The sequence below is a fragment of the Branchiostoma floridae genome, chromosome 14, assembly GCF_000003815.2.
Source record: "Branchiostoma floridae strain S238N-H82 chromosome 14, Bfl_VNyyK, whole genome shotgun sequence".
Classification (NCBI taxonomy): domain Eukaryota; kingdom Metazoa; phylum Chordata; class Leptocardii; order Amphioxiformes; family Branchiostomatidae; genus Branchiostoma; species Branchiostoma floridae.
In genome coordinates this window covers 12,872,798-12,897,970 of record NC_049992.1, presented here as the reverse complement: position 1 = coordinate 12,897,970, position 25,173 = coordinate 12,872,798, and the positions used below count along the sequence as shown (strand labels likewise).

At 41.3% G+C, this 25,173-nt stretch overlaps 3 protein-coding genes across 3 annotated transcripts; 2 read left to right on the top strand and 1 right to left on the bottom strand.

The window, feature by feature from the left end:
• Positions 1 to 727: 727 nt before the first annotated feature.
• Positions 728 to 3,493, bottom strand: LOC118430143 (beta,beta-carotene 9',10'-oxygenase-like). Its single transcript, XM_035840853.1, has 4 exons — positions 3,311 to 3,493; positions 2,615 to 2,760; positions 1,624 to 1,967; positions 728 to 1,479 (listed from the first exon to the last, which is right to left on the bottom strand). The coding sequence occupies exons 1-4, from the start codon at positions 3,491 to 3,493 to the stop codon at positions 728 to 730; spliced, it is 1,425 nt and encodes a 474-aa protein (XP_035696746.1).
• Positions 3,494 to 8,265: 4,772 nt separating this feature from the next.
• On the top strand, positions 8,266 to 12,197 carry LOC118430142 (beta,beta-carotene 15,15'-dioxygenase-like). The gene is made up of 3 exons (XM_035840852.1): positions 8,266 to 8,667; positions 9,365 to 9,510; positions 9,935 to 12,197. Exons 1-3 carry the CDS (start codon positions 8,494 to 8,496, stop codon positions 11,217 to 11,219), a joined length of 1,605 nt encoding a protein of 534 aa, XP_035696745.1. The 5' UTR covers positions 8,266 to 8,493; the 3' UTR covers positions 11,220 to 12,197.
• A 5,953-nt stretch (positions 12,198 to 18,150) lies between these two features.
• LOC118430335 (carotenoid isomerooxygenase-like) lies at positions 18,151 to 23,007 on the top strand. Its single transcript, XM_035841163.1, has 2 exons — positions 18,151 to 18,448; positions 21,308 to 23,007. Exons 1-2 carry the CDS (start codon positions 18,269 to 18,271, stop codon positions 22,697 to 22,699), a joined length of 1,572 nt encoding a protein of 523 aa, XP_035697056.1. The 5' UTR covers positions 18,151 to 18,268; the 3' UTR covers positions 22,700 to 23,007.
• Positions 23,008 to 25,173: the final 2,166 nt, after the last annotated feature.

The following is a 25,173-nucleotide window of genomic DNA, read 5'->3' as shown; positions in this document are numbered from 1 at the left end:
GCACTCGCGTCACACTTGCGTCGCTTCGGGGTTCGACATCGCAGACGTAACCCCACGGAACCTAGAGGTGACGCGAGCGAACCAAGAGGTGATCACGAGCGAACTTAGAGGTGACACAAGCAAGCGCGACGTTTTTTTTTTTGAAAGTTGAAAAATAACGTAAGTGGCAAGATGACCCAACAGTGACCCAACAGTGACATAACAGTGACGCCAACATGTCTTCAACAGTATCAAGGTTATATTTTGTATATTTTGCACCAAGTATGAAATGAAAACATCCTTTTATTACTGAAAAGTTATCTTTCGAACCCCGCAGTGCCGCAAGTGCAGTGGGAGCGCATCTAGCCTTTACCTGGCAAACAATGAGACTAAAAATACATGTACTCTTGTACTTTGGCCGCACACGCCCACATTTTGGCACAAACAATGTCTGTCTGGTTCATGAACAGCTGCATTACAAATATGGTACTGCTTCTGACTTCTCCAAAACACATTGTGTGTTACCAAGTGAATGGTGTTTTTTTAATACAAGCTCAGTTTAATAGCAACTGAATGATGGCAAAGTTTGAACACTTCTATGCGATGAAAATTTGGAGCAATAATGTTTAGCCATTTCCATTTGAGTAATGCTAGATTTGTTATCCCTATTGCCTATGACTTGCATTAACTTTTGTCAGTTTTGTGGCCCTATTGTTCATTAAAGTGATTTCACAGTACTATGGCTTAGCTACTGTCGGGGAAAGAATCTGCCGTGAAAGCCAAACGGAATGTAAGTCGGCATATATGCGGTGTTGATTTTCTTCATAGTTTTACTATCGAGGATGAGAAGATAATTTTTCTCAAGCATGGCGTCGAAAACTGAGGACAAGATAACACCGTCATCTTCGTCTGTACCGTCCGGATTGGGAATGAAGCTGGGCTCACTGGCGTAGTGGTTCGGGTGGTACCAAACTTGATCTTTCCCGGGGGTGCAAAGGTTCTTTTTTACTAGAGCCAGTGAGCCATTGACAGGGTTGGACGGAGAAAAGTCGAGAACAACGCCGTACAGGTAACAGTAGTGTCTGGCTCGGTAATTTTCGTTAATAATCGGGACTTCGATTTGGTGCAGGAAGTCCTGCATGGGGTCTTTGCTGCGAAATGGTTTAGCCTCTACCGACTTATTTGCTAGATCAATGGTGTACCGATAAACTCTAGTTTGGGCCACACTTTGGTGGAGGCCAGACAGATTTCGCAACATGGGAATTTGGTACTGTGTTAGAATAGATACACCCATCTCTGAGGCACATATGTCGACAATTATCTTCCCGTCTTGTGTCTCGTAGGCATTTGCATGATGGGTAACAAAAAGGGCGTCATGTTGAAGATATTCTACCTTCCCAGTTTTGATGTTGGCCACTACTATTGTTGTTTTTTCATCAGGGAACCACTGCATTGATTCAGCCACCTCCACTGTTGTAACCATTTTCTCAACGTTAACGACTGCAGGATGGGCAAAAAATATAACATAATTCTTAGTCAGACCAAAGCTGTGCATGTATACTGATTTGTCAGTCTGAAAGTTGGCAAGAATTTCAAAAGAAGTCAGATTCATCATTCTGACCACATAGTAGTTTTGTTTCTGACCTGGTAGCAAGCCCAGCTCCAGTACATAATTGATGCTGTTATTTGTACCCGGTTCTATAAGTGGGTGGGCACATGATTGGACAAAATGGGTCAGAAAAGTGACCCCTGGAATCGGAGGAATGGAAACTCCTGTGGTGGCAAGAGTTTCCAGGTCAAACTTATCGTAGACCCAGTCATCGGTGAGTCCGGCATAGACGCTGTTCTTCCCGTGTCCGAACTTCCACACGTTGACATCCGTGTTGTCGAACTTGTACGTCAGAGCTTCTATCTTCTCCAGTTCGCTGAAGGAAGGGTCCACCCCGAGGAACGTGAGTGCCGGGGCGTAGCGACCGGCCTTCTTAGACCTATCAGGAAAAATAAATTGTGTGGTCAATATGTTAATTTCGTGCAAGAAGATTGCGTAGATAGTCTTCACAGGAATATGCAATTCTGATACCATCATGAGGGAGAAATCCAGGTAAACAATATTCAAATACAATTCAATCTCTATAACTGGATAAAAAAGGAGATTTACTTCCAGACGTAAATCTCATTTTTACCCAATTGTAGAGACTGAATTGTATCTCCAATTTTTTATCTAGTTGTAGAGATTGAATTGTTTTTGAATGTGCAATTCTGATATTAGTTCTTCTAGCTATGCAACCGGTACTTGTTAAAAGAAGATACTATAGGCGCGACAACGTCACCACTTCCTTCATTTTCCGCAACAACTGTGATGTTTTACCACAACATTCGCACTGGGTCATGCATGGCTTATAACACATTTTAGTCACTAATAATGAGACTCCACCCCTCTTCAGAATGGTTGACATGAAGAATTCGAATAGTACTCAAAAAGGTAACAGTTAAGGTCCCAGAATGATTGTTAGTCAAACAAACGCCTTCCACACGAGTTACAGTTCCTACGATTATATTAGCCACCCATTACGTGTACGTGACATAGTATGTCAAACCATCAGTGGATTTTACCTCCTATTCCATGACGACTTACCTGGTGTAGACGCTAGATTGTAGGAAAGCCGATGAGAAGTTTAAGCCTTCCTGCCCAATCGCTATGCTGTGCATCTTGGCGAAACCATCGAAGACATGGATGACCGAACGGCCACCAAGCTCGAACATTGCAGGAGCATTACGAACCTAAAAGACAATAAGATAAATCAGTATTTATCCGTTTTAAAGTCAAAATGATTATGACGACAACAGCACTGTGTATACAGTAACATTACTTGATATGTAATTGAACCTAGAGCTACCTCCATTAAGACTCAATACAGAGCATGCCATTTTAAATAAGAAAGTCATAAGAGTCATAAAACTCTCAATTTCTATGTTATCTAAGCGTCAGCTACATCCTACAAGTAAAATTGTAAAAAAATATTAATGTTATCAAAACTATCTTCCCTAATCAAGAAATATTTCAGACCAGTGTAAATGTTAACAGTCAGATCAGTAGCTAAGGTTAGACTAGCACATGAATACGTCGATGTAGGTTAGACATTCTGGTTAGATTCGCCAAAAAGCAGTTACTCAAGCATGGATATAATTTTTCAGAAACGATCAGACGTTTCAGACAGCCATCCGTAGTCTTTCTTCAGTGACACTGGAGAAATCTTGCTGGAGAAGGTCTTCATATCGTATACGCGTGTAATGCAGAGTGATGAAGGGCACCGGTAGGATTTCTACTTGCCAGTGTTCCCTCCAGCCATTTCGGGACGGCCGTGTCGTCAGAGTCGTACTTCATCGGGACGTGTCGGAGCTCTTCGACGTTCGTCCGGAAGAGGTTCAGCACCCCGTCGGGAGCCGACGCGACCACCGCCGCCAACGTCATGGCGAGGAGAAGGGTGCCCACACGGACCGTGTAAAACGCCATGGTTAATTAGAGTCTTCTACGCGACAGGGAAAGGCTTGTGACTGGTATCACTATGAACTTTTGAACTTTGAAACTTTTCTGTTTCACGTCACCATCACGTACGAGTCATTTCATCAGGAGAAAGTCAGGCAAAACCGGGCAGGGGTCGGGAGATGGGTGTTGGTCAAATAGGCTCATACTTTCTATCTGTGTTAGATCATGTGAAACTATGTACAGTCTTATAATAAAAGCACCCTGGCCGCTTTTCGTTGTAGAGTTCTGGTATCTCCCACCGAGACCCTCGAAAACAAAAGCTAAAGATGCAAGCTACCACGATAACTCTGACAAAGATACCTAAGTTCATTGCGCAACAATTGTACAAAGTACAAAGAATAGCATCTACTGATACGTACATAACTACAGTTGTACTTAATACAATGGTGCATAGTATGGGACGAAAATGTTTTTTTTACAATCATTGGAGGGATTTCTAGCGTCTAGACATGCTAGAAATATATACACAACTTTGTATCAAGAAACATGCACAAATTGTGCTCATGACTAATCATTTTTACGTGTTGCGTTCTCTTGTATATACTACTTTTCCACATGCTGCCCGGCCGGGCCCCGTTTTGGAGTGTTCCCTACTTTTGCGCTACCTGCATTATTGGGGGGTGAATGACCTTTAGTCATAGTGCATCTTTTGGTCATTTTATGTAAGACTTTAGCGTTAGTACACCAACGAAGGTCACTCATAGTTCAGACTGTTCACAGTCCAAGGAGAAAATCAGAATAACCGGGCAGAGGTTGGGAGATGAGGGTCGGTCAAATAGGCTCATACTTTGCATGTGTGCTGAATATGGGATACTATGTACATCCATATAATCAAAGCACCCTGGCTGTTTTTTGCTATGAAGTTCTGGTATCCCCCTCCGAGACCCTCGATAATCAAGGCTGAAAATACTAGCTAGATCTACCATGATACAAGATGTAATTCTGATAAACATCAGCTTGGTTTGGTTAACGTCACATTTCCAAACCGGGGCCCAGTCGGGAAAACGAAAAAAAAGAAATGTATTCTTGGCAATGTACAAAATAACTGCCCATGAATGACTCTTTACGTCTTATGTAGCTTGGTGTCTTTTATATCATCCTTTTCAAAAGCTGCCTGGGGCTGGTCCGCGGTTTGGAAATGTGACGTAGGCCTTATGTTAACGTCACATTTCCAACCCGGGGCCCGGCCGGGCTGCTCGCCGAAATAAGAAAGAATACAATTTTGTATCAAGAAACACGCATTGTGCTCATGACTTATTATTTCTACGTGTTGCGTGTTGCGTTCTCTTGTATATCCTACTTTTCGTCCCACATGCTGCCCGACCGGGCCCCGGTTTGTAAATGAGGTCTAAGAACCCCCACACGTGCGATGGTGCGGTGTGCGTTGGTGCAAATCCTTCTGTCGGGAGTTGGTGATTCACTTCAAAATCACCCGGATGGAGGCCTGGCGAACCTCTGTCTCGTATCAGCCTCATGGTGATCTACATCATTCACCCGGACGGGTGTGTCACCCCGTAAGGGGCGGTATAACCCGTCGTGCGCGAACATGTGCGAACATGTACAGGGTTAGCCCTTGATAATAGCCTACGGCTAGTTGGGCAACCCTGGCTGTTTGTAAACAGCTGAACAAATAAATAAATAAAAAAAGAATGACAGGGCCCTATCGCCGTTTGTTTGAGGCACGCGTGTGCCCTACTTTTGCGATACTTGTATTTTGGAACCAATGACCTTTAGTCATAGGGCACCATTTGGCCATATTATGCAAGATTTGTTTTACCTTTCATACGTCATACTATAAAGGTCATTCAAAGTTTAGACTGTTCAAAGGTCAGAAACTTTCATGAATGTTCAGTGGCGAAGCGTTATGTGTTAACTTTCTCCACACAATCATGAAACATACAAGCAGGAATTTTTTCAGCCGAAACGCTTTTCGGTAGAAAATATACCGTAGGATTTAGTCACGTCACGGTCTAAGTATCTGACAACTTGTCAGAGGCTGCAAGGCATTGCCCTACCTGTACATGTAGGTTATTGTTGTCAAGGGTTAAGGTCGAGGACGACCACCCGACCATTCACAATCTGTGCTGTTTACTATAGTACATACACGGTTAACCGCCTCATGGCGTAATACGCAAGGTTTGCACTGAACAGCACGCGCTTCATATCCAGACAGATCTAAAATCTATCTGAAGTAAGGCTTACTCCTGTCTACATGTGTGGTGGGGATTTTACGTGCTCGTATGATTTTCCTTAAACACAGAATCTCCGTTTAATGTCTTTAACAAAATCTAGGTAATCACATCAATAAGGTTTCGCCAATGAGTGTAAGAAACCTTATTCCATACAACTCCTGTATCAGTTAGATAAGCCTTAAGTTAGTTATAGAACTGTAGTTATGTAGATGCCATACGTTGTACCTTGTACAATTGTTGTGCAATGAATAGTTTCGCCTGTGTACAGCAAGCAAGTTCGTGGCAAGGGCATGCACAATTCAGTTTACAGGTCAACGTACCAAGGCACGTGGCCAATCACCCCACTATTACGTCACCCAACTCCACAAATGCCCTTGACCATGGTCAGGAGTCTCTGGTGGTAGGGTCATCTGTGGATCGCGTCTTGCTGTCTGCATGGTTAATGCTACAAGTCGGTTGCACAAGTTTCAATAAGATTTTACGACAATATTTCCACTTCCTTCCAACTGTACTCTCAAGGACCATTGCTGTCCATGAACTAGTTCTTATTTTGATATGCAAAGTAGGTTGAATGATAATGCTCCCCCTGTCACGTAGTCACAAATCTTGTGTGTGTCCAACCATTTACGAGCAGGTCTTAATGCCTAGGGTTTATGTAAGAACCGCTTATATTGTTTATCCTGGGCAGACGATCTCGCTCTGATTTCATCGTCAAAACAAGGACTACAGCATTGTATTGACTGCCTAGAAAAATATTGTAAGAAATGGAAGCTATCTGTCAATGTCTCAAAAACCAAGGTAGTTGTTTTTGGCAAAGGTACTAATAAGAATAACAAAGACAAATTCCATATTTATGGCAAAAATATAGAAATCACTGACAGCTATACATACCTCGGAATTCCTTTCACATCTTCCGGAAAATTCAAAACCGCCAGGAAATATTTGAAAACCAAAGCAATGAGAGCACTTTTCAAACTCAAGGCTCTTTTATTCTCCAATAAGGACATTTCAATCAATCTCGGAAAAAATCTATTCGATAAATTCGTAAAACCCATCTTTATGTACTGTTCAGAAATCACATGCTTTGACCGTTTTTCTAAAAGTATAAGAATCATTGTATCTCATACCAATAACATCTGTGAATCCTCCTCAAAGGTTTTTTCTACTTTACTTAAAAAACTTGACATTCAAGACAACTTTCCAGCTACCATTAGAAAAACCACATCTTCTGCATTGAATAGTACTTATGTTGTATGTTTGGAAAGAAATACAGATAAAGAAACACTACTGCGTCATGCCAATAACCAAATTTTACAAGAGAACGGCTTCCAAATTATAAACCTAGATTCAAATCAACAAATTCCAGAATTTGACGTCATTGACATGCGCTTCCAAAAATTTCTGTTAGGCATTCATGCCAAAGCCTCAAACGATGGTGTCAGGGGAGAACTGGGAACTTTCCCAGCTATGATTGATGCCGAAATGCAACTTGTTAAATATTGGCATCGTTTAGTTAACTTGCCCGAAGATGCCCTTCTTCGTGAGACTTACAATACTGTTTCATTCGGAGAACATGATTGGATTGTCCACGTAAAAAATATCCTAAATTACCAAGGCTTTGGACACATATGGCTGAACCCGAGATCATACCACATAGATACAATCAACACTCAGTTACGACAACGTTTACAAGATATATACGTGCAAAATTGGCATTCCTCTATTCGAACCAATTCTAAACTCTCCTCTCTTTCTACATTGAATAAGCACTACAAGCAAGAAAATTACATTTCAACCATAAAGAGCCTTGACATTCGTAGGGCAATCACACAACTCAGAATTAGCTGTCACAAATTAAATATAGAAACCGGGAGATTCAAAAAAATCCCTATCGACCAGAGGGTTTGCCCATTCTGTCCAGAGTTAATTGAAGACGAATATCACTTTATGATTGTATGTCCCAAATATTCTGAAATACGCAATTCTCTATACAGAAGGTTGTCATTTTATACACAAGGATTTATCTCAATGGACCTGAAGTGCAAATTCAAATACATCATGACATGTAACAATCCCTGCATGGCAGATATAGGAAAATATATTAAAGAAGGTTTGGATATTAGAAACTCCTCAACTGATTGTAAAAGCTTCCAATGATTGTAAGAAGCTTATCCCATACTACAACTCCTGTATTAGTTAGTTAAGCTATAGAACTGTAGTTATGTAGATGCCATACATTGTACCTCGTACAATTGTTGTGCAATAAAGTTATATATGTATATAATTCCATAGGAACATCGTCCTAGCTAACTTAAGGTACACTCTCACTGCACTTGCGTCAAGCTTGCGTGATTTTTTTTTAATTTAAACATTGTGTAATACGTAAAAGTATGACTTAGTAGACAACAAAATACGAAAAAAACTAAGAAAATACGTTCTTTATCTCTGAAATTCGTTGAGTATCATTCGAACCACGCAGTGACGCAAGCTTGACGCAGGTGCAGTGAGAGTGCACCTTAAGAGCTCACTTTTGCTGTAAATGATTTACAGACCGAAGTTGACTCGACACAAAAATTGGAATATTTGCATGTGTGACCCCACGTGCCTTCTCCTTTAAATTGTGAGGCGATCTAATCGTCTTCCTTTTCCTTAAAACCCGCGTCGGAGCTCCCTGGGTACAAGGACAATTTTTGGTGAGGACAACAGAAGTTCAGTAGTCTAGATCTCTCATTTCAATACTTTTCTTTGGAGTTCTGGGATAAGAAGAAGTCAGCAATGACGTTTTCCACGCGCCGCGCGTGTGTTCTCCTGGTTCTGACCCTGTCGGTGGTTTCAGCCACACCCAAACATCTGATGGACCTCTTCAAGACAAATGTGCAGGAACTCCAGCACGTTCCGATGAAGTACGACTCCAAAAACACCATCCCGAAATGGCTGGAAGGAACTCTGGTGAGTAGACAATGCCACTTGTCTTGAGAAAAAAAGAAGAACCCGTATACGGTTTGTAATACTAGTATTTCAGAAAATCGCACTAGCAAAACATAAATGTATTTTGTTGATCAGTTGCTGAGAAAGTTAACTACGTTTTGGAACATGCCATATGATAGCGACCCGTAGCTGATAGTTTATCTGCTCCAAAAATCAGGCTCGTCAGCATTACATGTACTGTATGTATTATATGTTTCCAATGCTTAAAACACGCTTTCCAGATATTCGTTATAACACAAAGAAACCAAATGACTGCAAAATATGTGCTATATGTTATCGGGAGAAGCTTAAGTCATCTCACTTGTTTTTCTCCCCAATGCATTTAGACTTTGTAATCTGGGGCAAAAGGCTTTTGCAATCATCCACAGATGTTTGCACTTTCATGACCGAGTTCAAAGCTGAAACGCTCTTAATTCTTTTCACCTCCATAAAATGGAGGTGTAGTTTTCAGTAGTATGTGCTTGAGTGGGGCGTTTCCGAATTCCTGCTATATATCTCCAGAACACGTTGCAATGATATTTGGCACATTGTTTGGGTGTATTGTCTTGATGATCAGGTTTGAATTTGGGTCTCCTGGTGGTTTAGCTTGATATGGATAACATGCTGCTTTCGTCATTGTACCGTTAACTCGGTTCTCCTTGATGATTTTGTTCTGTAGGTCCGGAATGCACCTGCGATGTTCGAGCTTGGTGGCCGTTCAGCCATTCACGTGTTCGATGGTTTTGCCAAGATTCACAGCATAGCCATTGGACAGCAGGCCATCAACTTCACTTCGGCTTTCCTACAAACTAGTGCCTACACAAGGTTAGCTTTTATGGATCCAAAAAACAATAACAAATACATCCTAATTTTCCTGCTGCATGGCTGCACATGTAATAGTTCGATTTTCCTAATCATTAATTCTAAACCAGTATTGGTAATATTTTCTGCAACAGAAATACTAGGACACTATCATAGAGTGCTATCAAGTAAATGCTAAGGTATAATGAAAACGACACAGTGATGTCGCATATGTACTCTCTGAGTACATGAATTATGTACGTCAAATATGGTATTTCACGTAGAATATGACGGAAAAATGACTTCGAACAATATGTATGACTGCTTTATTTCGAAATAGAAATAAAGCTTTGTCGTCACAGATATAGCAGCCAAACGGCTGAATTGCGCCAAGACATTACAATGATTTAATCTATCTTGGTTTAGGTCCCTTTACTTGTATTCACAGAGCGTCTCTACAAACTACAATGTACCCTCTTTTACTTGTCTTTACCAGATCTAAGGCGGCTAACCGTTATGCCCCAGCCATCACGTTCTACGGAGTCGACCCAGGGTTCAACCCCGTTGAAAGGTTGGAAGCCTTCGAGTTTCCTTACGACAACACCGACGTCAATGTGTGGAAGTACGGACACGGGGACAACAGTGTGTACGCCGCGCTCACAGACGCTTGGGTCTACTCTAAATTTGACCTGGAAAGTCTTGCCACACAAGGAGTTGATATTCCTGAAGTGAGTGGCATTCATTGGTCTCGTCTTGTCCAGTCCTGTGCCCACCCTCTCATAGAACCCGGTACAAACTACAGCATTAACTACTTAATGTTCCCTAGCTTGATCCCCGGTCAGAAACAACAGTACTACGTGATAAGGATTAAGGACCTGAACACTTTCGAGGTTTTGGCCAACTTTCAGTCAGACAAGGCATCGTACATGCATAGTTTTGCCCTGACTGAAAATTACGCCGTGTTTTTTGTTCAACCCGCCTTCTTTGACTTTATAAAAATGGTGAACACAGCGATGGTGGGAGATGCTCTGGGATGGTTTCCCGATGAAAAAACACAAGTAGTAGTCGTCAACCTCAAAACAGGCAAGATAGACACGGTAGAAACCGATCCCATATTTTACACGCATCACGCCAATGCTTACGAAACGGCCGATGGAAAAATCGTTGCCGACGTCTGTCAGTTTGGGGAGGGGGCGTCTGTTTTTGCTGATTATAAGCTCCCTATGTTGCGAAACCTAACCACACTACACCAAAGGCCTTCCAAATCCAGGCTTTATCGTTACACTATTGATATAGTAAACAAGTCCGTTCAAACTAAAACCTTCCGCAGTGACGATCCCTTGCAGGACTATCTCCACAAAATTGACGTCCCGATCATTAACGAAAACTACCGAGGCCGCCACTACTGTTACCTTTATGGCGTCGTTTTCGACTTTTCTCCTTCCAACGCTCTAAACGGTACGTTCGCTTTGGTAAAAAAGAACCTGTGCACCCCTGGGAAAGATCTCTATTGGTACCACCCGAATCATTTCGTCAGTGAGCCGAGCGTTGTCCCCAATCCCGAAGGGAAAGCCGAAGATGACGTAGTTGTCCTCTCGGCTGTTTTCGATGCCGATCTGGGCAAAAGCTATCTTCTCATTCTCGATGGCAAAAGTATGAAGCCTATCAACACCGCCTACATGCCAACATACATTCCGTTTGGCTTCCATGGAAAGTATTTTCCCAAGGAATGAGCTGGTTTTTTGGGTTGTTGCTTACATATTGCACGGTTGGCAAGTCTGGAGATGATGAATTCCGTTTATATAAATCAAGTGGTACTTCACTTTAAAAAAACATTTCTGTAATAAAAGTCCCTTTTCCAAAAAATAATTTCATCAGGTTGGCATATTGGAGTTTTCTTTTACACAACCAGTAACGTAAGTAACGTAAAGTGAGAGACATTATTGGCTGTGCAAGAGAAGCCTTTAATAACCCATTAGCTTTTGTAAAAGGTTAAACGTTGGGAGGAAAGGGCTTTGTATGGCCAAAAAATTTATAACAGGTTATAACCTCCTTGGTATGGATTTTGTTTACACCAACCAACCAACCCACCCTGCCCACACAGTACAATGGCAATTTGACAAAATGCTGGCCTAGATCTTAGCGGACTATAACCTTTAAGACATATCAACGATACGTCTTACATAAAATGACCAAAAGTGACCTATAATCCTTACATAAAATGACCAAACAAAGGAATAAACACATTCGTGAAAGGTACAAAGTATCAACCACGGTTGTTTCGCAGAACTTTAGCCCTTGCACAGAATGCATCATTCATAATTAATCAGACTTAATTATGCGGATACTTCAAAATATATGTATACCAAGATGATGTTGTCTTGATTTATCAAAAGCTTTGATATTATTTGATGAATGATTGCTAAAGTCTATACACAAGGTGGAAAATACACCACACTACTACTGTCACTAGGACTCTGTACATTTCCTCATGGCTGATTATAATGAAGACGGCTACTATAATAGTTACAATATCTTTAGATAGATATTGTTTGAGAGCTACTTTTTCTCGTTTTAGAGGAATGATAAGGATAATGTTATACCTAAAGGGATCACCTTTATCTGTATAAAATAGAAGATCAATAAATCTGGTATCGGAGGCACAAATATCCTGTACATGGTTATGTGCACATTTTGTATGAAATGGCCTAAATAAAGATATTGTTTGGAAGATAAATTCTACCAACATTTCCATGTTTTCCTTTGTTTCCTCTTATAGATTATTACATATGTTAATGAATGCATCTTTGAATGAAAGAAAGGGCTGATGATATGGCAAACATAACGCAATGCCAAACCATTGTTTTGGACAGCTTTCTTGGGAGCCTTCCGTTTGAACAGTTGATACCTTTACCTAGTTCCATCTTCATGTCTAAGAGTTGATACAAGAGATGGAATTGGAGATTTTGACCACGAAATGTATGTATTCTGTCAATCGTATGTGTAGGCATCTAAAAGCATTAACAGACCAAACAAATCATCGACAAATGTCTACCTAGCCGCTAGTCCAAAACAAAATCTACCACAGCAACGCGGGAACGCATCAGGAGGCATCTTCACTACGTCACAGAGTCCCACCCGAGCAGATGATTAGATAGCCTGTGTTTACACATGTCAGTCTCTCGCTGGCTGGGGTTAATGAACCCCTCATCCCCTAAAAGTATAAGTGGTGGCAACTGTAAGGCCGCTAGGAGCGCGACTTTAGTCAGGATAATGTTCAGAGAGTGTTCCAAAACTCTCCCTGCATTTGGAGAATGTGGTTGAAGTCGAGCCGGCGTTGCTAGTACTACATTAGCTAATATCTTGTAGTGACGACGAATTGCTGAGTGGCTAGGCAAGGTCTAGAGGCTACATGTTCGTTTCCTTTGGAAACGCACTGCTTAAGAAAAATGTCCTCATTCCGATATTTGCTCGACTTGTACACTTCAGGGGCAATGATGGGTATTCGCGGTTATTGAAGAAAACGTTTAATGAAAGGCCACGAAAAGGACACGATTTTCCCCACCAATCTCTGCTTGAAGAGTAGGCTCCACATTCCAATACCCCCCCCCCCCCCACCCCCGATTCCCCACAGCTTCTGAAAGGCTACGGGACTGCCTTCACCTTTTTGATAAATGGGCACTGACCTAGAACAAAGGACTAACCGGGAAAATCTTATCTTTGTCAGGCTTATAGGTCGCACAAATAGTCTGCATGTTCTGTAGTACGCGTGAAGAGTGCATGCACGCATCGTGGTTGAGTAAATCATAAAGTCCACGACCCTCGCGACATTCCGGGGGAGGGACTCCGCAGAATGCAATGGACTTTGATATGGCTGATGGCAACTGCGTACCATAATCACCAACAATATTACGTGCCTGGAAAAGTACCGGACTACAATGCTCAACAACCATGTAGCCTGTTTGCACAATCCCGCGCTGGTTGGGGTTAAGGTCTCATAACACAGTATTTGTTAAAAAGTACACCGCAGTACTTGTAAAGGCCGTAGTTATTCTTCCATGCACAACAGCGAGGTGGAATCTGTGGTAAATGGTGCAGCGTGAATGGTAGAGGAATACATCGGTGGTGATACTGCATAAGTAGGATTACTTTAGTTCTTCGGCCGGCGAGTGTCTATTATAGAAAAACGAGCCGGCAAATCTATGCTCATTTTCAGATATTTTGTAGGTTGTATGTATACCCTCAACTTTAACTTACTAAATTCTTGTAAATTGTATCTGCACCCTACTATACGTTTGGAGTCGTCGAACCACCTCACTTTAGGGTCCTTAACCATGTAAATCCCCATAGGCGAAAAACTGTGTTCTGAAACCTTAATGACCCTCTCCTCGAGGGCCTCGGCAATTGTAGGGCCGACCACTAGGAGCGCGATTTTAGTTAGGCTAAACAACCATGTACTTTGATATGGCGGATGATGGCAACTACGTACCACAATCACCAATAATTTATGTACCTGGAAAAGTGTGGGACTACAGTGCTCAACAAGCATGTACTTTTGATATGACCGATGGCAACTGCACACCAGCAACTTTTCGTACCCGGCGAAGCATGAAATAGCTTCTTGAAGAAGGCAAAAGCATGTTTTCAAGTTTGGTGTTCGACTAGTTTGAAGAAGAGGCACAATCATGTCAGTACAAATGGATTGGTGGTTATCTCCATGAAAAATGGAGATATAGTTTTGAGTGTGTCTGTGTGTGTGTCTGTGTGTGTGTCTGTGTGTGTGTGTGTCTGTGTGTCCGGATTTTGTAGTGAGCATAACTCAAGAACCTCTGGACGGATTACGATGATATTTGGTTTGTGGGTAGGTGTTGGGAAGACAAAGGTCAAGGTCAATTTTGGGCCCCCTGGTATGTGACCTTGGTACTGCAGCAGAAATTCATTTTTTGGATCTTTTGAACTGGATGTGCTATGGTCTTGCTTTTTGGATGGCAGATAGCTTGTGACATAAGGGATATCTGGTGTATATTTGGTTCCCCTAGCAGGTTGCTCTGGAACTGCAGGGGCATTTTTGTCAAAATCTTCTAAGGACGATAACTGAAGAAGGGAATGACAAATTTACATGATATTTGGTATGTAGGTAGCTTAGACAGAGATGTACATCATGAAATGCAAATTATGCAAACTGGCACTTAATTTGCATATTTGTCTGATTATTGCAAAACATTGTAATTCGGTTTATCGAATAAAACAGGCAATATGCCAACAGCTACTAACTTTTGACGTCATGTGAGTAAAAATAATGATTCAGCATTTAACATCTTCAAAATATAACATACACCACTCCGTCAGTTACATGATAACCACATGTAGCCAATAACATCAGAAGCAAAATTGATATGAATCTTTTACGTACATTGATCACCGAGCAATTAAAGAGTGGCTTTTCCATCTAATTGATAGATCTTCGACGCGCAGTGTACCAGTATGCGCGCAAAAGCGCCCTCTACCGTTTCTAAAACGTAGTTGTAATCTGAAAACCGCTTTAAAGTCTAGTGCTTTCTTCTCGAGATATATGTGTTTAAAGTTAACCCTTACCCCAACCCTAGCTAAACAGGTAAGGGTTAGCATATAAAGTGTCTTCTAGCTATAGTAGGCCAAACTTGCTATCATTGGAAAGGTCTCTTGGCGCGTATAGATATAGTCACAACATAGCGGGGGACTGAACTACCACAATTTACCGATAGGAGCGCGTAATGATATACATGTCAATGTAGCAACCACCTGACGAGACTGGGTACTACTACTAGTAACTGCTGTCTGGTTATGACATAAACTTGGTTATGAAGCAAAATGAGAAATTGGAATCTCTAAAAGAATGTTTGAACTATGACTGCAGATTCACGGTGGCAGATTGATTAGAAGCCTGTAGCTGAAAATTTCTGAAAATCCGATAGGCGGCGCTTCTTGTGGGCAACGTCATGGAGGTCAGGCAACAAGTAGACCAGTCCAATAAAACGTTTTGTTTCTTATTTAGGGATAATAAACAAATACTGTAAGTTAAGTCAATGACCTCACGGTCACCTGGCAGGTCACTACAAACTGCCAGAGTCCGTGTGTTAATAGAGAATGTTATTACACATCATTGCCCGTGGGCTAATTGCAGGTAACATGAGAGGTTCAGAAAAAGTAAAAAAAAAACAATATCAAAGGTGTCTACTCTAGTCTAAAACTAGTTAAGGCTAACTCTACGTCCTGGGTTATTGGGTTCGACTCCTTTTTCGAAGACAGCGGAAGAAGAAAGATCCCACCTTTTCTATTATGTGTGGGTTTTGTGAAGTTAGAAGGAGAACGGTTTTCTTTTTGTCGTAATGTTGCAACTAAAAGATAGAGGGAAAGTGGCTATTAACGTGATCATCATGTTACTCGATACTCCACAATACTCCACAGCAAACGCTCATAGTACGTGTGGTAATGTTGCTAATTACACATGAGTAACAACGGACTTACACATTACCGGTGTGGTTGTTTCGTACCAACGTATGCAGTGCGTGGACACTGTCACAGTGCATGTGTTGATGTGTTAACTGGAACCGTAAATTAGAAGCAACAGTCACCAGGAACGGTTATAGCCTCAGATCCGTTCCAGGCTTCGAACGGGGGCTGCCTTTTATTTTGTGTGTGAGTGTGTATGTATGTGTGTGTGTGCGTTGTATAACTCCACTTCACCAAACTACACGTCCTGTGACAGTTCTCGCCTCCGTTGCAGGCTCCAAACGGCCTGAAGCCTGCAAGTGGAGTTATGCAAGGCCACGCTGACCTGGTTCTATGTTTGCTTGCTTTCTAAAGGTTGAAAGTACTGCAAACATGCTAGATATTTAATGTGTTGTCGTTCGCAACGAAGATATTGTAAAGCATATGCATTGCTGCCACTTACATAAAATCGACACCTCTCTTTGATGAATCCCAAATGACTAATACTACCAAGAGATTTCAGACTAGAGAACATAAAACGTTGTAGGAGAAATGAAGCAGAAAAACATGGAATCACGGACAAGAAATCTCCCATTCCTGTATTCGATCAGTGCACAAAGTGGCACTAGTGTGGTAGCATCACTTACCAGGTTTGCAACTATACTGAAACACTAGTACACCAAGTGTCGCTTCTACAACTTCCGAGCTTGTGTCATTTCCCCCCAATTTTCTGTAGTTTTTTTGTTCATGTAGACCAGCTCTAGAGGTAAACAATTTTCCCTTGTCCTTATTTCTTTTTCTTTTTGTATTCAGTCGAAAGTCAATGGTAAAAAATGAGCGCGCTGATGACACCCATGAATTTACTTGCTATGGCCTCACCATTCTTGCAAACCGCTCTGGTCACTCAGCAACGGTAAGTTGTTTTTCGGAATCCCGTGAAGAAGGACCGTGAGCCACAGTCGACGAAACAAACACACATAATTGTCGGCAAACACACTCACATTACACAATACGTTAAGTAAATAATATTAGAATTTCGTGTTTGCACCCATTGTTATTCAATTAAGAAATCTTAAACGCATGCCTTTGCCAAATTTTTTAAACCTTCTTGTCGATCTTGCCTTGATACGCCCTTGCTGTTCCAAAGAAGCTAGAGGACCCAAACGCATATCACTTCTTTTTAAGTCTAAGAGCTATCTACCACTTTCAAATCGTTACCATAGCTTGTCAAGAACACGGGCTAGACGTTCTGTTGCAGTAAGCCGACAGGGGGGGTTGGGGGGGGGGGGGCAATTCAATAATTTCTTTTTGATAGGACAATGCAGCCATTACTGAGTTATGCTGATATACCGCATACAAACTTTAGTCAGATAGATACATACGCCACCTAAAAACCTTCTTTGGAAATAGTACTTTAGGAAGTTAAAAGATTTGAACTTCCTGTTCCTGTTCTGAAAAACATAAAAAATGAACCCCGGACCTACCACCTGTTACGTATCAGCACTACAGAATAAGTCTAAAGGTTAATTGTTATTTTATTTGAGTATAAAAGATTGCACAGACACGGTAAACAGTCTATGTGCAGCGAGATATGTGTAATGTTAACAGGTTTTCTGACTGTCCCTGAGTCCGACGATTAATGTTGCATAATTGATTAGTTGAACTTTGATTTGCACAAGCTAAGCTTGCGCTAATTGCTAGAAGGTAACACTACGTCATACAGTATTACAATAGTAGTATGGAAATTTCCAATCACGCCGTATAGTACACAGCGTATTCAATATAGAAGTTTATTTGCAAGTTTAGGGCTAATTGTAAGTAAATGGTATAAACATAGTGACAATGGACAGTCATGAACAATATTCTACTCTAATACTAGTGTTGGCTATTTCTAAACAGGTTGGGTTTGACTTCTTTTTTGGAAGCAGAGGGAGACAAGCTAAGCTTTATGTAACAAGCTTCAGTTTTTATGATTAAAAGAACTATATATTTTTATACTACACATATATATATATATAATCGGGGACAATACCTCACAGAATGGTTTATCTTTTGTCTGAAATGAAATATGACATGTCACGGTCACCTGCTCATACAGTCCGTCAAATCACGTGATCCGTCGACATACCGCACATGCGCAGTAGTACTATATGAGATCATCATGCCAATGTCTCTATTTGTTAAGTGATTGACAGGACAAACATTTCCTAAATTGATATAAATCCCCTCTTAAAGCTGTTTGTCTCACTTCTAAATTTGCAAGAACTCAGTCATCTCGTTCTTGTACACCTCAGAAAAAAACTGCCTCGAAATGTTGGTGAGAAACAAGGTTATCTTTTTGTCCACTGTTGTTCTGGCACTCGCGTGCTTCATTCAAGCAAGCACCGTTGGGTTAGAATATTTCTTCACAGATAACTTTGAAGAATTCCGAGATCGGCCGATCCAGTGGTCCAACAGCACGCCTGTCCCACACTGGGTCCACGGCACTTTCGTGAGTATTTCCTCTCTTAACTCATTCATTGAGAGTTCTGTAACAATTTAGCCGGAGACGGCTGTAGCCTAGCTACCAGTAGATGTTTTGTGAAAATTTGACCATCCAAGGTTGTGTTTAAATTTCTGTGTTTAAACACGTGCGAGTTGTGTATGTATCTAAGACCCCTTTCCACCAGACGGCAATCGCACTGCGCTCTCACGTATTGTGACTTTAAAAGGCCGGAGGTATTGTCCAAGCAAGTAATCTCCAAGCAGATCATACGGTAGCATAAGATAGTATCAAAAGCTGCCAGAGGAGTGAAGCCGGCCTAGGAGAGTGTTTGGTCTTCCCAGTGGCAGATGACGCCCTTTGGCCAGCTGTACTCCTCAGCCAGCTTTGATACTATCTTATGCCACTGGTAAATCTGCCTGGAGATAATTCTCCAAGCAGAGATTGGATCACGGGGATTGTACTATACATGTATAGTTGCAGAGAGGGAGTGCCGTTCTAGTGCAAAGGGGGTATTATAAGAATATATAAGAATGACTGTTTAACAGATTGTTATTCGATTTGAGAAGCTTTGCCCATAATTAACCATGGACCCTGAACTAGGTCTGACTGAAGTGTATTCGTATATGTGCACACACCGCGTTTGAGTATAGAAAGATAACTATAAAAGAGAGTTGTCTATTCTCGTTGATTTTTGCATAGAGGTTCCATACGTGTTGAGAACAAAACACACATGAGAACACACAAAGTACATGTAGTCATAGATAGAAAACTGCGATTGTGAGGATATTTCTGAAATTTGATACTAAAAGATTTCACTTCATATCATTTACAGTCTAGTAGTCATTCTCCTCGTTTTTCAACAGTCATGTGGAATCTTTGCCTGTTCGTTCACCTTTTATCAATCACAAAACGGTGGGCATATGAATGACGTGCACGTGCTCATTCCGTATAATGCAAAACGTCCATGCTAATGATTGGTTATAAGATGAGCAAAATCCACACGAAATGTATACGTTCGACCATAATTATGTCATTGTTGATATTAGGACTCCTGTTTATTGTGTAATTAATTGTGTCGATGATATCAACAGACAACCTAAAGAATCTTTACAAATTTTTACAAAAATTACATCGATGGCACAGAGTGCCTAACACACAAGAGTGTGAAAGTCCTACACGAAAAAGAAATTAAAAGTCGTTTTTCATGACACATTTTATCTCTACATCCTGAATGCCCCTTTGTCTTTGTAGATCTTTGTACAGGAACCCACAACATCTATTTGACAGAAATGTCACATTTACAAATGAAACAAAAGAGACTCGGGTGTCTAACTAAGGACTGAGCAACCATTTCAAACAAACATTCTGATTGATTAATTGACTTGGCATGACTGCCTTACTCATTGCGTGTTGACTAAGTATGTTACACAACGTGATAAGCAGAGAAATGTCAACATTTGTTCCATTGCAACAAGGTCCCAGCTGTTTGACAGACGAGAGTCAGCGAGTCATTCGTCTCCTGAATAAGGCCATGACAAATAGATTTTATGAAAAACATCCTCTGAAAACTTCAAATCTCTAAAAACTTGGACTCTCATGTGATCACTGCACTTGCAGTGCGGCACTGGCGGCACTGTGGGGTCGTAGATGACTGAAATAATTTCAGAGATAAAGAACTAATTTTCTTCCGTTTTTTTTGCATTTTGTTGTCTTCTAAGTCATACTTTTACGTATTGCGTAAAGATGGTATCATAGCCAAGAAGTGTTTATTTCTGTATTAAAAATGTGCTCAATGTGACACTGGCATAAATTACCAATTAATTTGACAACTACACTTATGGCTCCTGCATTGGTATACCACTTTACTACTAAACCATATATGATTTACACATATAGTTTATTTTACAACTACGGCTAAGGCCACATCTACTCTACTGGTGTAACGTCTATACAACCAAGGCTACCACACAATATTCCATTTTGGTAATTCCTCGTCATGTCCACCATGTACCATCTCAAGAGGGGAAAAAATCGAAAATTAATGAGGGCCCTGATGTCATCCATAACATTTACTTCCTGTGGCCCAAAGGCCATTTGTTGCCGAGTCCGTCACAGTGACCGCTGGTATTTCCGGGTTTCCGCTAGAACACAGATTAACAGTCACATTAATACTTTACTGTGACACTACTGGCATGTATATTGATTCGCCCCGGTCACGAGAATATTAGCAACACAGAACTTTCAGTACGGTAGGGGATAATAAAATAACGGTATCTTTGGAAAATGTTTCCGTACCTAAGTCGTTAATTAATAAGGGTTTGTTTTTTTCTTCATACGCTTATATTAAATCACATTTATCAAATGAATTTGATAGCTTGCAACACATTTATCTTTCTCCCTGGAGGTCTAAAATGGACTATGCTAATATGAAATATAATTACTTGTCAATCAGTTTATAACTACTTGTCAATGTCAACCTCCTCTCTTGTACTTTACTATATAAGAGAAGGCAAATTCGTGAATTCGTGTGATAGATATGTTAACAAAGACTGTAATGTTCAAGTACTCATTGAAGAAAACGAATTTTTTTGTAGATTTTGTGTTTTTTAACAAATGATAAAAAGCAGTCATATAGATCTACCTCTGTGAAAATTGATCCGTGCCTTGAAGTAATCTTTTCCGTAAGCGGCCATTTTGAAATGACGATCTGGGTCAATACCAAATGTTATGGTGCGAACTTTCACTGCAATATACGCTATTCTAAGGCTATCTAATGACGACCTCAGGCTCATGGAAACCAATTTATACCTTTTGTAATCTTTATCAAGTTAGATTTGACTTCATTCTTCTATGTTTTTTTTTCAGGTAAGAAACGGCCCAGGTCGCTTTAACATCGGAGGGCGGAGCGTCATCCACACGTTTGACGGTTTCGCTAAGCTTCACTCCTTCAAGATCAACAACGGCACAAAGATTCTCTTCTCGGCCAAATTCCTAGGCACGTCCACTTACACACGGTCTATCGCTGAGAACGACTACGCCACCTCCATCACGTTTGACGGCGTTAACCCCGCTTTCACGTTCGAAGAGAGGGCCGAATCTCTAGTGAACGGCATCGACAACACCAACGCAAACATCTGGAAGATAGGAACGGGACGAAACGCCGAGTTCGTCGGTCTCACCGATGGCGCTGTCTTTTCTAAGTTCGACATTGGTACGCTGAACACCATAAGTCTGGTCAAACCTGACATCACTCATCCAATCATAAGCCTTCTCTCATTGATGTCTACAGCTCATCCCCTGTACGAACCAAAAACAGGCCATACCATCAACTTGGTGTACACTGTAAACATCGTACCGGGACTTAAACACACCCTCACATTGTACAGAATGAAGGACACCACCACACAAGAGATCATTACAAACGTCAAGTTAGAGAGAATGTCATACATGCACAGCTTCTCTATCACAGACAACTACGTCGTGATCTCTCTCTATCCTCTCTACGTAAGCGTTTCCAAAATGCTGAACTCAGCTGAAGCGGGCAAATGTCTTGAATGGGAGGGCAAGGATGACACCAAGTTTCTGATTATCTCACTTAAAGACGGCAAAGTGTCAGAGATGAAAACGCCGGGGTTCTTTGCAGTGCATCACGTCAACGCCTTTGAGCAGGATGACGACATAGTCGTTGATATGATAACTTACCCGGACAACTCCATGCTTTACCAGTTTGAGATTGCCACGATGCTAGACGCACAGAAGAGGAGCAAACTGACCAACCATGCACTGTTAAAGCGCTTCACTCTCAACATGAAAACATCGAGCGTCGGGGTCTCCACGTTCTCTCCGAAAACACCCGAGCTGAACTTCGTGAACCGAATGGAGCTTCCGGTGATCAACGAAAATCATCGAAGTGGGAACTACTGCTACGTCTACGGAGTCGTCTTTTCCTTTGACTCGCAAACTCCAACTGTGCACGACAACTTCGCCATCGTTAAAAAAGATCTCTGCAACGGTGGAAAGGGGGACAAGTATTGGTACCTTCCTAATCACTACCCTAATGAACCTTACTTCATTCCCGAACCAAACGCTAAGGCAGAAGACCAGGGTGTTCTCATCGCTACCGTTCTCGATGGGCCAAGAAAGGAGAGTTATCTGTTGATACTTGACGCTCAGACTTTGAACGTCATCAACTATGCCTACGCCAAGACTTACATCCCGTTTGCCATACACGGGCGATTCTTCCCTGGAGTTTTCTGATTGTATAATAGTTCTTTTGAATAGATAAAAGTCAAAGGGTAGGAATATTCAAGATGCTATGGACTGGTTAGTGTTCAAACTAGCTCATCATTTGCTTTTTGGTTACATGTAATTGCATAGGATTCTTAGATGTAGTAACATACCATATATAGATATATTAGTATGTTGAAATATGGAATAAGACTTAAGTATAGATAGTGTGCTATTTGGACCCTTTCTACTTACTTAATTACATAGACAGGTGAGTAAAATTGCCTTCTGATAATCCACCTTATGTTCCCCATTCATGGAAAAAATTATATGTACACTGTAATTAAGGGTTAATGACCCGCCCCGAGGTGTATATGGTGTCATAACGCCTGGTCCTTTGCTATAACCACCGAATAAAACCACCGAGTGAGCGAAGCGAACGAGGTGGTTTTATGAGGTGGTTATAGCAAAGGACCAGGCGTTATGACACCATATATACCGAGGAACAGGTGGGTCATTAACCCTATTATCATATAGCTTACCCACACTGACCCATTTAAGGGTAGAGTAGAGTAGAGTAGAGTTTCCGGTTGAGTAGGAGCGACAAATTCCTTTATAAAACATACATCTTTTATTCAGTGAACAGTGAATTTGAACAACATAAAACTTGTACGTGAAATGTATTTCTGTTCCAAGGCTTAAAATAAGAACAAAGTCGATTCATTATGTTACAAACTGTTGCACGCTCCGTATTTCTCCACTCGCCCATTCTCCAGTTTGTCGAGTTCGTTCGTATCAGGCGCTAAATCTCTGCCGGATTTTCTGAGGCATTCCGGGATCCCTGTGCTTCACAGCTCTTGAGAATCTCGTTCGCTACGAACCCAGACACGACTTCTCCGAAGAAAGGTAGCATTTTGGTCCTCCAGCGCCATGACCGCTACTCAATGGCGGACCGTGGTGTTATTGCCGTCTGAACTTGAATGGGCGGGGGTGCAAATAATTTTATTTTCCATTTGCAGTTTAAATTGGACATGACTTGAAATAGATTTTATTGTCTTAAATTTTATAGGTAATTCAATGTTGTTTTAAGACGGCAAATGTTTCCTTTGAACAAAGAACCACGCACTACCGATGTTGATAGAGGGAGCCATCCCCCCTGCCATGCCTGTACTTATTCCCCTATCTTGGCAGATGGACGATTCCTGGATATCTCATTCTGATTGGCCAGCGTCCTGTTTGTCTGTCCTTCTGATTGGTTTCAACTTTCAAATGTTTTTAATGCACACGTGCGATAATCAAAAATTTAATGCACGGCTGTTACGGCGTCATAACCAGCATGAAATGGAGCCTTCTGATTGGCCCACGTCCCCTGGCTATATGATAATATTCTTTATCATTACCATTTTCGTTGTAATATTCTGATCTCAGATACTGTTGCTGTAAAACTATGTTGACCATACAGAAAGGAACATGCACTTCAATAATGCCTCTACATAGGCCTTGCAAAAAATGTCGCATTTTCGGTCTTTTTAAAAACGGTGGATAGAGATTATTTTATTTAGAGCTCGGCCGGAGTGATCCGACAAATTAAGATTAGCAATGTAAAACTGAAATGGCACTGGTATTTTCAATATCATATTGTAATTATACATATCTACATATGTACAAGCACAATTGTAATAAACTGAACAAAGGAGAACATTCTGAATTTCTGTCTATCTCTAATGGTAGCTATTCTCTCTGATAGCTTGTTCCATAGTCTTACTGCTGTTGGAAGGAAAGTTCTCCTATGTCTGACAGTGTGAGAGTCAGGGATCTCTAGAGGGATCTTGGGATGGAATGTAGACTGGCGTTTCGGAACGAGACCATTGATACCCCCTGTCCACTAGGACGGCGCTCTCGCCGCGCTCTCTGCGACCTCAAATTTGACAGATCGCTCAACGAATTGACTATAATAACTATAAACTATAGAAAAGAAAAGAGACTTTGTGTGTTTTGTTGTCTTCTCAGTCACACTTTTACGTTTTGTATGATATACTCAGTGTGAAATCGAATGATACACGTATCCTATTTAGGTCGCAGTGAGAGCGCAGCCCGATCGCCGTCTTGTGGAAAGGGGGGCTAGACAAGGCTGGCGCCTCTCCATAGTACATATCCTATAGCTATGCCTTACCCCAACATCTGTCGTCACCATTCCAATATGCGATCGTGGTTACCCAGTTACGGAAAGGTGTTTTTCAGAAAACTTTGTTTGATGACTGTAGGACTTAATGACATAGCCAAGGACAAACAGGCTTTTGACCTGTGTAAATTTACACCCACGTGAGTTTCGTAGACAGAGTTGACATCATGGGAAAGATATGGCCATGAGTATGTTTGATTTTGTCGGTGTGGTGTGTTTTTCGCAGATTGTTTAACTATACAGGTTGTATAACTATAACCTTTGAGCTTCCGAAGGTGAATTAGGTAAGAAATTGGAAGAAAAAGTAGTACATGTACCGATA